Here is a 15835-nt window from a genome sequence, read left to right as displayed (position 1 = left end):
CCTGCAAACTGTAAGGCACTGTGAGCTGTGCAGGATCCTCGCACTGCGCAAGGTTCAGCCTGGAGATGACCAGATTCGGACACTAACTCTACGTACCACCTGAAGTAGCCACGTGAAACTTCAATATCCTGCATCCCTCACTTTGCTGGATAGAGCCCTGACTTTGCAAAAAGAAAAATAAAAAAAAGAAAAAAAATGTAATATATATATATATATATATATGTATCTGTTGTTAGGTTTCATCATTGATATCTGAAGCTCCACTATCAATGGCCCTATTTTATTATTACACATATACTCCTATTTTGAAGATATAAAGCATTTTTTCATTCATACCTACTATGTCTCAAGCACTGAGCATGGGTACATGTATGGTCAAAAATATTTACATTAACCTAGCTGTGTGAGTCATTGTCAATAATCTAGAGATGCACACATTCCAGTGAGTAAGTATTCGAAGGCAACAGTATTTTGGAAGGGGAATGAACCTTCCAGATCTCAATGGTCAGGGCATCCCACAAAGCATGTCTTGCCATGAGACATCACTGTCTGATACGTATGCTAGTTATTAACATAAAATGACATATAATACACATAACACAGCACATTCTATCTCTGTGAAGTAATGAGTTTTGGACAGCCCTGAACATATCCACTTCTTGCTTATGAGGATGACAAAATGTCCATGTATCCATATTCACAAAGGGCATGGTGTTGCTATGCAAAACAGGGGCCAGCAAGCTTAAAGGAGCCATCTAACCATGTTAGCTATTTTTCCTTGTGTATGGATGAAAACAATCTAAATTAAAAAATAGATATAGATTATATAACAAATGCATTTTAAGATGACATAGCAAAAGAATGACTCTTTAAAGCAATCCATAATTTATTTTACTTTCTGGAGCAACTGTTGCTCACAATGGTAAGCGCTTCAAAACAGAATGGCTAGAAAAATCAATTTACTTCTACACTAAAAAGGCCATTTGTCTTCTTGGAGAACCATGCGACAATGTCAGGCCTCTTATAAATGATCACTGTGGACAATGTCTGTGGTTTACGAATTTCCTAATTACACCACTGATTGTACACCATAGCAAATGCCTTACTCTGTGGAAATAGATACGATCGTCACCTTAATACACATTTTGACATAAAATGAAGCTGGCTGCTGCATGTTTTGTCAAGAGCAAATGAAACAGCCAGTGCACACAATGCTCTCCCAATAGATAAGGACCACATGCTCTTCATAGCAAATGGGATTTAATGATCAGATCCGTTAGTAGATAACTGGTCAATTAAAGCACAGGAGGCAAATTTTCTTTTAACACATGAAGTCCTCATTAACAAACATTGTACTAATGCATGATTGCATTTTACGACCCATTCTGGTAAGTCTATAGAAGCACAAGGTGCCATCATACAAACACGGACCTAATTTAAAAGCCACATAAAAACTCTTGTAATGCCATTGATTGGAATGATATATAATTCATCCTGAGCTAATATGAATGTAACTGGAGTTTAGTACCATTTTATAAATATGGCTTTGCATTGCATTTTATTCCAAAGCAATAACATTTCTGCCTAAAGTCAACTAAATAGACTTTGTTTATAAATATGACTTACATAGACTTGGTAAAATCAGACCATTTATACTTCATTCACATGGAATGCAATTCATGCTAAATATGTTTCAGACAAAATTATGTGAACTGCATATTATTTTATTTCTACATCACATACTTCAATACCAGTCTATTTCACATAGTCTACAAAATGTTTTCAAACCACAACAACAGTTTGTCTTTATTCCCATATTTTTACTGTAGTCATGATTCCTGGGAGAACATCTATAAAAACTGGAGGACTGTGTTTTCTTCATCTGAAAGGACCCCAGTGTCCTCAGTTCTTTATTTTTCTGCAAATTATTGTCTTTTCCAAATGCTTCACATCAGATCTCTTTGGCTGAACTTCAGCCAGGAAAACTCCCCAGGTTCAGCTCCTTAGGGAAAGAGATCAGACGACACACAATATGATTTCAGGTTTTGGAACTGAAACATCAAAGCTTCCATTCTTCAAAGTAGAGTTGTGAAAGGCTAAGATCTGTGACAGAAACATCCCCAAGAGACTGGCCTATACCAGGGGCTCTGGATCTGCAACCAGAACTGACCGAGGGGCAACATAGCATGCCACAACTCAATGTGAGGCCCAGGAAAACTACTCTTGGGCTTCTAAAGCTGAAGTTGCTCATTTGTCAAATGAATATAACCAATATATAATCAATAAAATCAATATATCTATGTCACGTAATGTCTTGGGGACTCGATGAAATCCTCAAGTTGTAGTATTTAATCCTACAATGAAAATCTGACAAATGCTCCAAATGCCTTCATTTATTAAGTGTATAAATAAATAGACATTCTATTTTACACAGACTATAACTGAAATACAACCACAAACTATGTTTTTTTTGAGAAAAAAGGAGATGAGGATGTATAATCATATTTAAATTTCATGGTTATCATTTGTGCATGGCTCTATGCTTGTCACATTGCTATAGGCATTTTTAAAATTACTTCATCAGAAACAGTGTGATTTCTATCTTACTGTTGTAATCTTTAACATATTTTCTTGAGGACCCACTAATGTTAGAGCACACCAGTCTTCATTATACATCCCAAATGAAGTGTGGCAGCAATTTAAAAACCCCAACCGTAAGTCCAGTGGTTTCACGTAGTCATGAATGCTATAATCCTAAAACGGCCTACAAGAGTGTTAGCTTGATCCCACACTGTAAATGGATTCCTTGGGGACTAAAACAGTGTTGAGTCTATGTGTATTATTAGGGTTACTCCCTGATACTGCCAAGTGGGAAAGGAGAGGGGTAAGCAGACCCAACATTCTTAACAGCAGCATTTTTAGACAAAGACTTACCACCCCAAAAAACGAGTTTCAAAAGATTGCTGGGTCCAATGCAGTATCGTAGTGGCTAAAGTCCTTGCCTGGCACGTGCCGGGATTCCATATGGGCACCAGTTCTAATCAAATGAATCATTGTAATAACTTTTCTGAAAATGGCAGCCATTGCAGATCTGTCGAGCTAATCACGTGGCCATTTTAATTTGATCATGTTGCCCAGTTGCTAAGGTAGATTGGTAGTGTCTTCTGTGAACATAAATCATCTTAAATGCTATGAAATTACACAAGTAGTGAACACGGTACCAGTTCCCATACCTTCATCTTCTTGTCAGAAGATCCACGATTATGCCTAAAAAACAGCTACAGAATCATATACCTCCATACAATGGTCTGATGTCTGTATTCTATTCTTAATTGTAAGTCTGATGGACCATGCCATTCTTCGGTACTTTATGAAAATATGTGCCACAAGGCTTTAGTAAATTATTGGAATTGTTATAAATTTAAATGAAAGTCATGGAACTAAATAATGGTTTTCAGATTTTAATGGAGAAATCTATGTGTACGTATGTAAATTTCAAAGAGATCATACTCATGATAGAAAAAGATCAAGGTACATAAAGTATAATTTGGATATCATTTATCATGTATCATTGAAAAAAATATTTGGGTATGTTAATGTAATAAGTGAGGGAGACTACAGGTATTATTTCTATAACTATGTATTTTCAATATTATAAGAACAAATGCTAATATCAAATGTATATGATGTACATTGACTATTGCAGAAAAGAGAATTAATCCAATATAGCCGACTGTCACACTTATATTCGAATAAGGAATAACATTAGGCAATATATGCTTCACAAGACTATAATTAAAATTTATTAAAAATTCCATTTCTGTGATCAATCTAATTGAAAAAGAAGGTTTGTGCAATGTTTAGTTTTTATGTTTCTCTTTGAGACTGTCTTGTGCTTGTTGAAGAAGAGTGTAAATTCGTGAACCGATATTCGTCATACATAAATAACACATGTAAACCCTGTTCTCTCCTTTTGTCCTCCACTCTCTGGCCTCTCATACCTTTCTCTCCTCTGTTCTTCAATATTTTCTTAAACGTATGTAACTGTGAGAATACACACATTTAGCAAACTTTGCAACTGTCACCATTTTTTGTCATGTGACTCATGTAAGCCCATCATGGGAATGAAGCTGTACTGCTTACATAAGTATAGATTCCAGAGAATTCCCTCAGACACCCAACGCCTTCAGACTGTTGCATCTGCATTTCTCCTTTGTGTGAAAACTGCATCAGTGACTGAACAATGCAGAATTTCCACAAAGAAACAGAAGAAAATCCCGAATGACTATTTGATAATCCCCCAAAGCACTAGAGATTTTAATCTAAAAACCTTTCCATTTTAAAAATCAAATATATGTAAGGAGCTAAACTTATTTTCAAATAAGTGATGTTAACCACGCAATATTCTTCATAACTTTGATGTACCTAAATAGGAATACATAACTGTGTCTAGAATGTAGGTTGATATTAATATCATTACTTACCAAAACACAAATGAAAGGAATTATGTATTTCTTTGAGCACATTTAGTCTAAGGAATATTCTATGTATATATTCAGAGAAACACATGCTCAATAGGAACACTTGGATATAAATAAGTGTCTCTCTCCAGAAAATTCCCTAAGCAACACAGCATCTCAGACCTCTGAGATTAACACAGTAAGATATCTATTTAGTCACATTTAGTTACAATATCCATGGAACAAGTACAGAGAAAAAGGTATAAAATAAAATGACAAAGGGTGTTGAGGAGGAAGTTCTCTTTATTTATTTATTTTTTTATTGATTACATTGCATTATGTGAAGTTCTCTTTATTTTAAGGGGACAAGTCTTCCTAACGACTCGCTGCTGAAAACACAGTGATTCTTTCTGGCTCACACCAACGACAGGCATACTATCCCTTCCAAGAAACACAAAAGTTGGATGATAAAAAGGGAATCTTCAAGAAATAGAGAGTAAATGGGATCAGTGCAGAGTCAGTTCTGCTGAGCCCACTGGGAAAAGCAGCCAATCAGCCACAGAGCAAATGCTTCTTAACCAAGACAGCCTAACGTCCACAAGAATCTCCTGAATCCAACATTGCTTCCTCGATCTGCCTTCTCAGTTATTTAAAAATATTACAATTACACAGAAACAGAGGAGTAAAATACACAATGTAATAGAGACAGAAAACTTTCTATGTTTAGAATGAGATTTATGGAAAGGCAAAAATCTCAAATTTGTGTAATATCCTCTCTTGCCTTGGAACACGCCAGCAATAAATGTTGTTCCACCAGACATCGAACAAAATAGCCATGTAAGAGTGGAAATAAGAAAAGGCAGATTCTATCACAGTCTTAAAATACATGAATGTTTGCGTGTACAAATCCAAGCTTATCTGGGTTTAGTTTTCCTATTACTTTACTTCTTCATTAGTAGAGTTTCAAAGGTGTTGGCAAAGAGTCAACCAAATACAGCCTGCGGGCAAAATATGGCCTTTCCACTGCTTTTGTAAATAAAGCTGAATCAGAACACAGCTGTGCTCATGTATTTATTGTCATGGCAGCATACCCATTGTAATTGCCAAGTTGAATAGTTGTGACAGAAACCTTATGCTCTGAAAGGCAAAAAAAACTCTCTACAAGCCAGGCCTTGACAAAAAGTTTGACAACCTCTGATTTCCATCATTAATTTGAAGGTCATGGGTGCAGGGCAAGAAATGTACTTTTCTTATGCAGTAACACTGTGTAACTTTTGACTGCATGAATGCTTGCTCTCCTCGGTGCATGGCCAGGGCCGCTTCTGCTCTCTGTCCGACTTCTTACATAAAGCAGCCATCCCCTCACAGGAGTCATCCTACCCAACTTCGGTTTGAAGTCGCAGAATTTCATGAGTTTCTGTGCCTACTTAACTGGAAAGGGCAAACGGGCAAATCCAATTATGTGGACTTAGCTATTTTTTCCTTTAACCTCCTGCTCATTAACTGTTCTTGTTCACTGTGTACCATGATCCCATGTTTTCCTCAACTTTCATTTCAAAACGGTGAATACTTGCACAGCCACTTGTCAACTTTCATGATGACAATGCCTGGACAGGTAGTTGGCAGCAGTGTTAAGATGTGCAGCTCATTGTCTCAGTTGGTCACCACTGTGCACTTAGGTTTAGGTTTATGCTTCCGTCTCTTCTTTGACCCTACAAATGTTTCTCGTTTAAATTTTACTTCTTGCCATGCAGTATGCCCATGAACTTTAACAAGCAAGAAAAAAATCATCAAAACCTTATTTTCTATCTGGCCAGCAGATGCCTCAACATGGAATTCCAGTGGCCACATTTGATTTTTAGATTTGCAAGGCATTATACTTACAGAGTTCACTGTATGTGAAACACTTTTATATTATAATATTGAATCAAATAATATTCATTTCAATAATTTAATTTAACTGAGACAATGATCACAATGTACTTTTAAGTTATTAGCAGTCAGATAATTAGTCAGATAAAATATTGTTCAGTATAAAAACTATAAAATAAAAATAAAAATGATTAATATAGAGCAAGTAAAGTCAAGAACATAATAAAAGCATAATGTAAGGAATCATTATTATTTCCTCATCCTGTCCATTTTTTCAAACGAATTCTCCTCTTTTAAGCACAATGAGGCTTCTGTCAATATATAAGCCAAATGTCATTTTCCTGTGAAACTTTCTTTTGTCGACATAGATGAAGTTGCCACATGATTCTACAGACAGTATGCTACAACCGTAAGCCCAGGGGCAAGTATTTTCAGACATTGAGCATGGTGTCCATCTGATATACCTAGGGCCTAATTTGTTTCCATTTAGATGATTCCATCACCTAAGAAACTAGAGTAGGCAGAAGCTCAGCCAAAGAAACACCAGCTTTAAATTGGCAAAACAACATATACTCACAGTAACACAGTTGGCCTGTGCACTGAGTCAAAAGGCAGAAAGCTTCTAGTATTGATTTAATGTGAAAATAAAGTATATTTTACAATGATGTGATAGACTTTTTGTCAATAAAAATGCATGAAGCAAGCTCCAAAATTCATGTGCTATCTTTTTCCAATGCTTTCCTAAAGTAAAATAATTGCCTTATAGACATATATTCCCACAAATGAACAATGAACTGTACAGTGGAGATTAACATGCTGAGGAACAGGGAGGCATTGGAGTTTATATCTCTACTCCCAAATAAAAGGAAGGCTCCAAGTGAAACTGTTACATATATCTGACAGTATGATGCCAGACGTTCTATCTTTGCCCACACCTACAATGCACGATACCATTAAATAGAAGAATGTTAAACTTCTATCTATTACTAAAGGACTGTACTGTTGTGATAAAGTGGGCAAAGTTGTGGGAGGGGAAAATGGAAGGGAGGAAGGAGAGGAGAAGGAAGGCAGGGGATGAGGAGGGAGGACCCCCTGTGTCTGCAAAACTGTACCATAGAAATAATAATAATAAAACAGGATACTAATAATTAGATACACTAAGGTTTATTTTCCTGGGCTATGTTAAATTTCATTTTAGTAGTCATCAAAAGCATATGTCTAAATATGTGCCATTAAAATAGGTTTTCTGTACTAGGTAAACATAATGGCACTTCAGTCTTAATAAGTCTCTTACTACACAGTAAGAACTGAGACTCAGTGTAAGAGGTCTTGTGTATGATAAGGAATTCTTAAAAATGTTTTCAAATGACAATATTTAACACATAAGAAAAGTCTTAACCAGCTAGACAATGCTCATTACTCCCAAATGATAATGGTATAATTAGCAAAATCCATACACTAGTAGGTCTTAACACATATATTTTATCTTAATAGATATTGTCTTCTGCCTGCTCTTTCAACCAATTTGTAGAAATTTTCTGTGTCCCGAATGGTTCTCAGAATTAATATACTTCGAGATTTTTGTTCAGGCTATAGCTTGTCTTTCTTCTTGTTCAAACTCTAGTCTACTAGTATTTCCAGTCTAAGGCACCACGGTATAGTCTGTTACAAAACAGGGATAAATATTTGTAATGGTATCAGCTGAATGACAATCTCAAATATACATGACTTTATATTGTACTCTGGAATTCCACTTCAGCATAAGCAAAATGGAACATTAGATTCAATTTCTGAATAAACACAGAGAACATGATCGCCACCGAGGCAAATCTCCTGAGTGGGTGAGCTCAGGAGAAGGCCACCAGTGCAGCTACATTGAGAAGCACCCCAAGCTTAGCTTACGGCTCTGAGGGGGCCACTGTGAACTTGCTAACAATCTTTGATTATGGTATGTACATTTAAATTTTTACTGGACAGCACACGACATGAATGTAGTCCTGTCCCTGGGAGTTACAGCATCATTTGCCACAGTCTAACTTCTCTTAAAATTAGTAGGGGGTTACCACAAGAGCAGGAAGAGAGACATCAAATGTATGCATTAAAGAGGTAACGGCAGGAGGAAAGAAAATATAAAAGCCAAGTTTTATGGACACATTTTTTTCATGCCACTGCTTAATAACTATTACTGAATACTTATGATATGCCACAGAGTGTCCCAGATGCTGAAATTACAACAATAAAAATTTGGAGGGTCAGCATCCTGGCACTATTGGTCTTGTCAATGCTTGGAAAGCCAGCATATCATGCCAGAGTGTTGATGAAGTCTTGGCTGCTCTGTTGCTGGGAAAGCAGCAGGGGATGGATGGCACAGATCCTTGGCCCCTGACCACCTGCGTGGGAGACCTGGAAGGAATTCCAGGCATCTGGCTTGGGCTTGAACAATCCCCAGTAATTGTGAATATTTGGGCAGTAGATGAAACACCTTCCACCCATCTCCTGTTAGCTGATCTTTCTAATAATCTTTAAAAATACTAAAAAAAATTTGAAATTTAATGATGTTCTAACCCTCAAAGAATCAGGTCCTTTTGCAGTGCGGAGGAGAGATCAGAGAGGAATGTTTTGAAGTAATATTTATATTTATATTTATTTTCTCTTTAGAATTTTATCTATGGTAATAAGACAAATTGGTGAAAATCAAGGTAATTTTTTATAAGAACTCTCTTACAAATAATTTCAATATCTTTTTGGCTTTGTCATTTAAAAGCTTAGTTTCCAACAGGCAAAAGAACCAGTAAGTTTAAACATGAACTTTAGCACTCATTTTGCAGAATAAATTCAGGCAGCCTTTTCTCTACAAAGAGCTTCCTCTTTTGTCTAACTTTAATAGCATTTCAACAATGCTCCCATCAAACAAACAGAAACACAGATTCAGTATATCTGGGCTTTGAGCAGCTGACCAAGAGACAGCAACAACATCCGAGCAGACACAACCAAACCAAACCAAACAATGCTTTTTAGGAAGTGTACAACAATTCTTCAAACATGTACTTCAGAGGTCAGAATGCGTAATCCTGAGTCTCGCCCAAGAGTTTGATTGACAGGATACATCAGGCACAGGTTATCACGTAGTAGTGTCACCTATCAAAATGCTAAATGATTAATGGGAGTTCACTGATTAAATGAATATATAATCTAACGAATAAATGAACGTAGCAACAGTTTTCTATCAGATACCATAAGTAAATCTGTCTCCTAATGCTACTAAGAAATATTGAAATATTTGTTCAATTACAAAATTTATTTTAACCTAGAAAAAGACCAATATCACAACATAGTTTTTACTATTTTAATTTCATTTTACACGAATTGCAACTGGTAAAAACTGGAGCACCTGTAGAGATAAAGATAAAGCGGAAATGTGGAAAGTGAGCACATTTTGTCAGCCTGAAGAGCAGAGCTAGCTCCTTGAAGGCACATAAGTAATCTCGCGTGCACTGCAATTTGGACACACGCGAAAGCAGAGTCCAGGTGAATATGTTAACCCACAGCAGTCACAATGCTATCTGGCTAGAAAGCAAAAGCCCAAGGTTAACCAACGCCCAAAGAGCACCTTTACCATCTGCATGGGGTTTTCCACATATACTATTCACTTAGCATTCTAAACAAACCTGGAGTTAGGTTGGCAAAACAGATGCAGACACTTCGGAATTCTGTGAATATATACTGATTTCATCGAATCACAGAACTTTAATCTCTCAATATCATCTTAGAACAAAAGAGTCCAGCATTTTTGAAAACTGTCCAACATTTTTGAAAACTCTTACATTCATTAATATTATTGCCATATAACTTAGTAATATACATGTAGGTTCTATAGAGGGCTTGTGCAAAAAAAAAAAAACTGGTTTCATTGACTCTGGGAGCCATTTATATCTGAGACAATGCTATAAATTTCTGCATGAGTTCTGAAAGGCATCAGCACAGCTAAATCAAAACAGAAGTTTTGTTTCATGTCTCAAAGGTTTATTGAAGATTCAGAAGAACAGGGTTTTCATAATTTTTAAATGTAAGAATTTTCTAACTTGAACTCAGACAATTTCTGCCTTAAAAACTCGGTTTTCTGAAAGCGAACATGGCTTCCGTCATAGATGTGGCTCTTACCTGTGCTGCTGGATATGTTAACGTCGATACTGATATCTGATATTCCTCCTCCTTTAAGCGATGCTACACAGGTGTATGTTCCAAAATCCGTGAACTTTAAATCAATGATGTCCAAGTTTGTCGTTCCCGGAGAAACGTCGGGGTCCGTCTGCGTGATAACCATGCGCTCAGAACTTCGTAATGGGCGGCCATTTTTGAACCAACTAAACGTTAACTCTTCGGAAGGAACAGCTTCTACTTGGCAAGATATTTTCACCTCGCGCCCAATCTGGATGTTGTCATCTTTGTGGTAAGGATCTGGTGTTATCCAAAACCGTCCTTTTTTTAATGCTAAAATATAAAAATTCCATAAGTGGTTAGTATTACCTTCACTAATTCTTGAAACTCCTTCATTGTAGGTAATACCTTTGGGTTGAAATAAAATAAAATGTGTATTTTTGTTTTGTTATTTCTAAATAGTGCATATATTAATAAACTTCACTTATATAATCAAGTAATTTACATCTTAAGATATTGGAAGACTCCAAACACTAATTTTATAAATCGTATAATACTTTCACATGACATAAGAAACAATTCTTTTAACCTATATGTAATCATGCTTCAAAAACACTGCCATGGCACTTTCAACAAAGGATGGACTCTGGGGCCACCTAGCATCCCTTATGGGCAACCATTAAGAGACTTAACTGCTCCACTTCCAATCCAGTCTCTTTTCAAATGCCAAGGAAAATCACTGAAACACGGCCTGAATACTTGGGCCTCTGAATCCATGGGGAAGACTTGCTAAAGTTTCTGGCCCCTGGCTTTGGTTTGGCCTTGCCCCAGCCATGGCAACCACTTGGAGAGTGAACCAGCAGATGGAAGATCTCTCTTTTTCCTTTTTCTCTTCCTCACTTTCTGTAAATTTACTTTTCAAATAAATGAAATATTTTAAAATGATCAACACTTTATATTAAGTAATAATATAGACTTTTAAAGTGAATATGTAACAGTCTAATCACCTCTCTCTGATATTCCTCAATCTTTGGATTATTCCCCAGACAAGGCAAACAATACACTAATGTTCTTTAAAGAAAATTATTTTTAAAGTATATCCTCACATGCTGTTAATGAGTGGTAAAAACTTAAATCAGTTCACCCTCATGATCTTCATATATACTGAAATAGAAGAGAAGGAAGGAAGAAAAGAAACCCTTTGCTAACTTTTCTATTATGCTATACAGAAATATTGTCAGAAATTGCTAGCTGGCTTTCTCTTGAAGACAGCCGAAAGATCCTTTCCACCAAGGTCTTGGAAAATGTACCTGGCTTGTGTCCAGTGCACCTGGCTTGAGTCATGACAGCATTCTTTTCCCATTTAAGGTCAGTGCTGTGTCAGACAGTGTTGACGGCAACCAAAAGGGCTGCTTGGACAGCATCTGCAGGCTTCCTAAGGACCTGCACGTTGAGTGACACCTTGAAACTTGGTGTACCATAGCTGTTCCCTTCGATGACAATTGTTCTCTTATACCCGGAATGGTTTAATTTTTCCCCCAAATTTTCTGTTTCCTTATCTCTTAATATTGCTGCCCCCATGTAATAAATCACAGTGTATGTAGTGAAACATCAAGACCAGAATATCGGTCATTCATTTTGACCATAAAATCAAAACACATAATGATAAATGTCTAGAACAACATGGTCTTCTTGGTCCTGCAAACAAGAAAATCTATGCAACCTGTCCTTTCTGAATAACTGTCCTCAGCTTAGCCACATTTTCTTCAGTTAGTCTAACACTGTCAGGATACATGATGAAAAGCTGTAGGACTGTGCAGAATAAAGTAGAATCTTATGCATTTTTCAAATCTTGAAGATATCCTATTGATTCTTTAAACATTCAAATATTTTCATCAGTTTTCTTATTTGCATATTGATGAGAGGTAAATGAGTATCAAAATCTACATCTGGAACTTCCTTTCTACGTGAGACTCAGTTTTAGAACGGATCCTTAAGAGCAGACACCAGGGTAGGTCCAGATTGCATGAGATAAACAAATCTGACTGAGTGGTGGCCTGCACTCTGCTGTCTATGGCTGGACAATCATGTTTTCATTGGCACTGGGATGATTTCGCGTTGTATCTGGCATATTTATAAAATGCTTATTTCTAGTGAATGACCAGTGCATAGCTAAAACATGAAAAAGAAAATAAAAAGCCTTCCTGAAACAAACAATGCTATTGTATGACCTCTGAGTCACTGGGGAGAGTAATGAGAAAAAAAAATGTTTTGAGGGAATAAAAATGTCTTTTAAAATTAAAATCCATGATATGTAGCAAAAACAGAATTGAAAGGACTATTGATTTGTATTTTGCATGAAGGCTGCCTTATATCAGAAAAAACATATGGTATTTGTGCTTTTGGGGTTGACTTATTTCACTGAGCATAATGGTCTCTAGTTGGGACCATTTGGTTGCAGATGGTAGAATTCCATTCTTTTTAATGACTGAGTAGTATACCACGGAGTTGATGTACCACAGTTGCTCTATCCACTTCCCTTGATGGGCATCTGAACTGTTTCCATGTCTTTGCTATTGTAGATTGTGCTGCTGTAAATACAGGATTACAGATCTCTTTCTCATATGCATATTTAATTTCCTTTGGATGTATTCCCAGGAGTTGGATAGCTGGGTCACACACAGAGTTCAATTTTCAGGTCTTTTCAGTGACACATTGGTCATCCAGTAGCATGTTGTTTAGCTGACTGTTGCAGTAAATCTTCTATGTTTTCTTCTTGCTGTTGATTTTGTTTTATGGCTTTTCATTTAAGGGCATATACAGTAACAGTGTAATAAAGAGTGTCATATTCAGATGTGAAAATGCAACACAACATGTATCTGTACTTCCAAATCAAAGATGGACTCCCAATGTAACTGTTAAATATATCTTGATAACAGATGCTGAACCCATTGTTCATACCTGCAGTGTCAGGATACACTTAAATAGCAGAACGATGGACTTGTGGCTGTTTGTCATTATTGTAATGATGCAGGGGAAATCAGTGTGGAGGGTAGCTATTTGGGGAGTGGGCAAGGGAAATTACAGAGCCTGTGGAATTATATCATAAAATAAGAAATGAATTTTTATAACCTTTATTTCTACATATATTTTCTATATTTGTGAACTGTATGAAATCATTTGCCTTCTATAAATATATTCTAAAAATAGTTTTTCTTATGTTATTTCTGAAAAGAACTAATCAACCTAATTAGAATTTCTAAACAAGTCAAATTTATTTAAAAATTCATATGTGCCCTTACAAACAATTTCAAATTATAAACATTAGGGTATACGTGGTTATTTTTCAGAATAATTTAAATTACTAAGCTTTATGTCGATTCCATCTGCAAACACACATAGGCAAAGAAGCTCATGCGTTAAGTGGCTGCATTTATTTACTGTCTGGTTGTTGTTTTCTAGTTCTGGTTTTGCAGAGTAATCTGTTCTGCTGATTTTGACAGTAGCAGTGCAAACTCATCAGACAGATTCACATTGCTAAACAGCTGAAAACCACCAAATATATTAAATATTCACATTATGTTGTAATATTTCATTCACAGAATTAAAATGCAAAGAAAAACTAATAAACCTTATAAATATTTACATATAAATAGACCTTATAAATAGCTAATGTATACTGAATGGTATATGTTATTCAATTCTATAGAGAATATCATATTAACTCAAATATAACAAAGAACTAATTGCCAAAAATATTTGTTGATCCATGTATCAGGCAAGTAAAGTTGTAGCTGAAATCATTTTTATAAGACTTCATAATGACACAGATTCTAAAGAGAAAAAGAGGGACAAACCATCCCATTAGCTAACCACAAGTTCAGCAATACTAGAAACATGCAGAACAAATGAGCTGCTGTCACAGTCCTGTCTGTGTATTTGCTTAGGATGTCCTTGTAGCAAAAGAACTGGTTCTCATATCATTTTCTTACAAATGTTCTAAGGAAAAAGATTAAATGACTGAATGAGAGAGAGAGAGAGAGAGAGAGAGAGAGAGTGTGTGTGTGTGTGTGTGTGTGTGTAGGTGTGTAGGTGTGTGTGTGTGTAGGTGTGTGTGTGTGTGTGTGTGTGGGTGTGTGTGTGTGTGTGTGTGGGTGTGTGTGTGTGTGTGTGTAGGTGTGTGTGTGTGTGTGTGTGTGTGTGTGTGTGTGTGGGTGTGTGTGTGTGTAGGTGTGTGTGTGTGTGTGTGTAGGTGTGTGTGTGTGTGTAGGTGTGTGTGTGTGTGTGTGTGTGTGTAGGTGTGTGTGTGTGTGTGTGTGTGTGTGTGTGTGTGTAGGTGTGTGTGTGTGTGTGTGTGTGTGTGTGTGTGTGTGTGTAGGTGTGTGTGTGTGTGTAGGTGTGTGTGTGTGTGTGTAGGTGTGTGTGTGTGTGTAGGTGTGTGTGTGTGTGTGTGTGTGTGTGTGTGTGTGTGTAGGTGTGTGTGTGTGTGTAGGTGTGTGTGTGTGTGTGTGTGTAGGTGTGTGTGTGTGTGTGTGTGTGTGTGTGTGTGTGTGTGTGTGTAGGCGCTATGTGAGGACAACAGCACTAAGAGGATATGGCATCCTATTTTCTGATTTGACTACTCAGAAAATGAGTAAGAATGCAGCCTTGCAAACAACACAGAAGAATGAGTACTAAGAACTGGAAGGTTCTTTGCAGTTTTTCATTGCTGTTTAGTTTCAGATGGGCGATCTGATTTTGTAGGATTAACTGTGTCATTAGTGAAAGCAGGAGGTGATACCATGAGGTCCTCCGATTGATCCATTCTGGGAGATGGATGTTTGGCAACTGTATTTGAATTCTGAAAATATGAAGTGCGTAATGCAGTTAGCCAGCTAGAAAGAAATTCCCTTCATCTATAATTAAACATTTTAGTTTTCAGTGAACGATAGATCGAGCGATCGAGCAATATTAAAGTCATAACCAGTTAAAGTCTCAAACGCCTGCAATCCATCTGCAGTTAGAACAGAAGTACAATATCAGTCCCATATGCTTAAACGATTGTGTGGAACATAAAAAATTCCATGGAAAAAGTGAGAAAAAAAAAATCTCATTCCTCAGAACACAGAACCCTGAAGATCCTATAGCAGCAGTGGCATGAGAACACTAGATTAGGTGCAATACAGCATAATTTGTACTGGATGGCCCCTGCATGGTGCTTCTCTGGTCTGCTAACATGTGCAAAGGCGGGCATGAAGCTATGACTTTGCCCTAGATAATCAGTTTGGAAATATTACATTAAAACCATAGTCTCCCTTTTGAAGTAATGAATGAACTGAATATCTCTTGGCCCATGCTCTCTGCTT

The 15835-nt window shown here is 36.7% G+C and overlaps 1 protein-coding gene across 2 annotated transcripts in view; it reads right to left on the bottom strand.

The window, feature by feature from the left end:
- MDGA2 (MAM domain containing glycosylphosphatidylinositol anchor 2) overlaps window positions 1-15835 on the bottom strand; it is a 665568-nt gene that overhangs the window by 148968 nt on the left and 500765 nt on the right. For both annotated transcript variants that reach the window (XM_040969572.1, XM_040969573.1), the window contains exon 7: window positions 10494-10823. In XM_040969572.1, coding sequence (XP_040825506.1) covers window positions 10494-10823 — 330 coding nt within the window. The remainder of the gene's footprint in view (window positions 1-10493; window positions 10824-15835) is intronic.

The sequence above is a fragment of the Ochotona curzoniae genome, unplaced genomic scaffold, assembly GCF_017591425.1.
Source record: "Ochotona curzoniae isolate NIBS_2020 unplaced genomic scaffold, NIBS_Ocur_1.0 scaffold_4701, whole genome shotgun sequence".
Lineage (NCBI taxonomy): Eukaryota > Metazoa > Chordata > Mammalia > Lagomorpha > Ochotonidae > Ochotona > Ochotona curzoniae.
The sequence above is the reverse complement of the archived record's forward strand: the minus strand, read 5'-3'. Positions and strand labels throughout refer to the sequence as shown.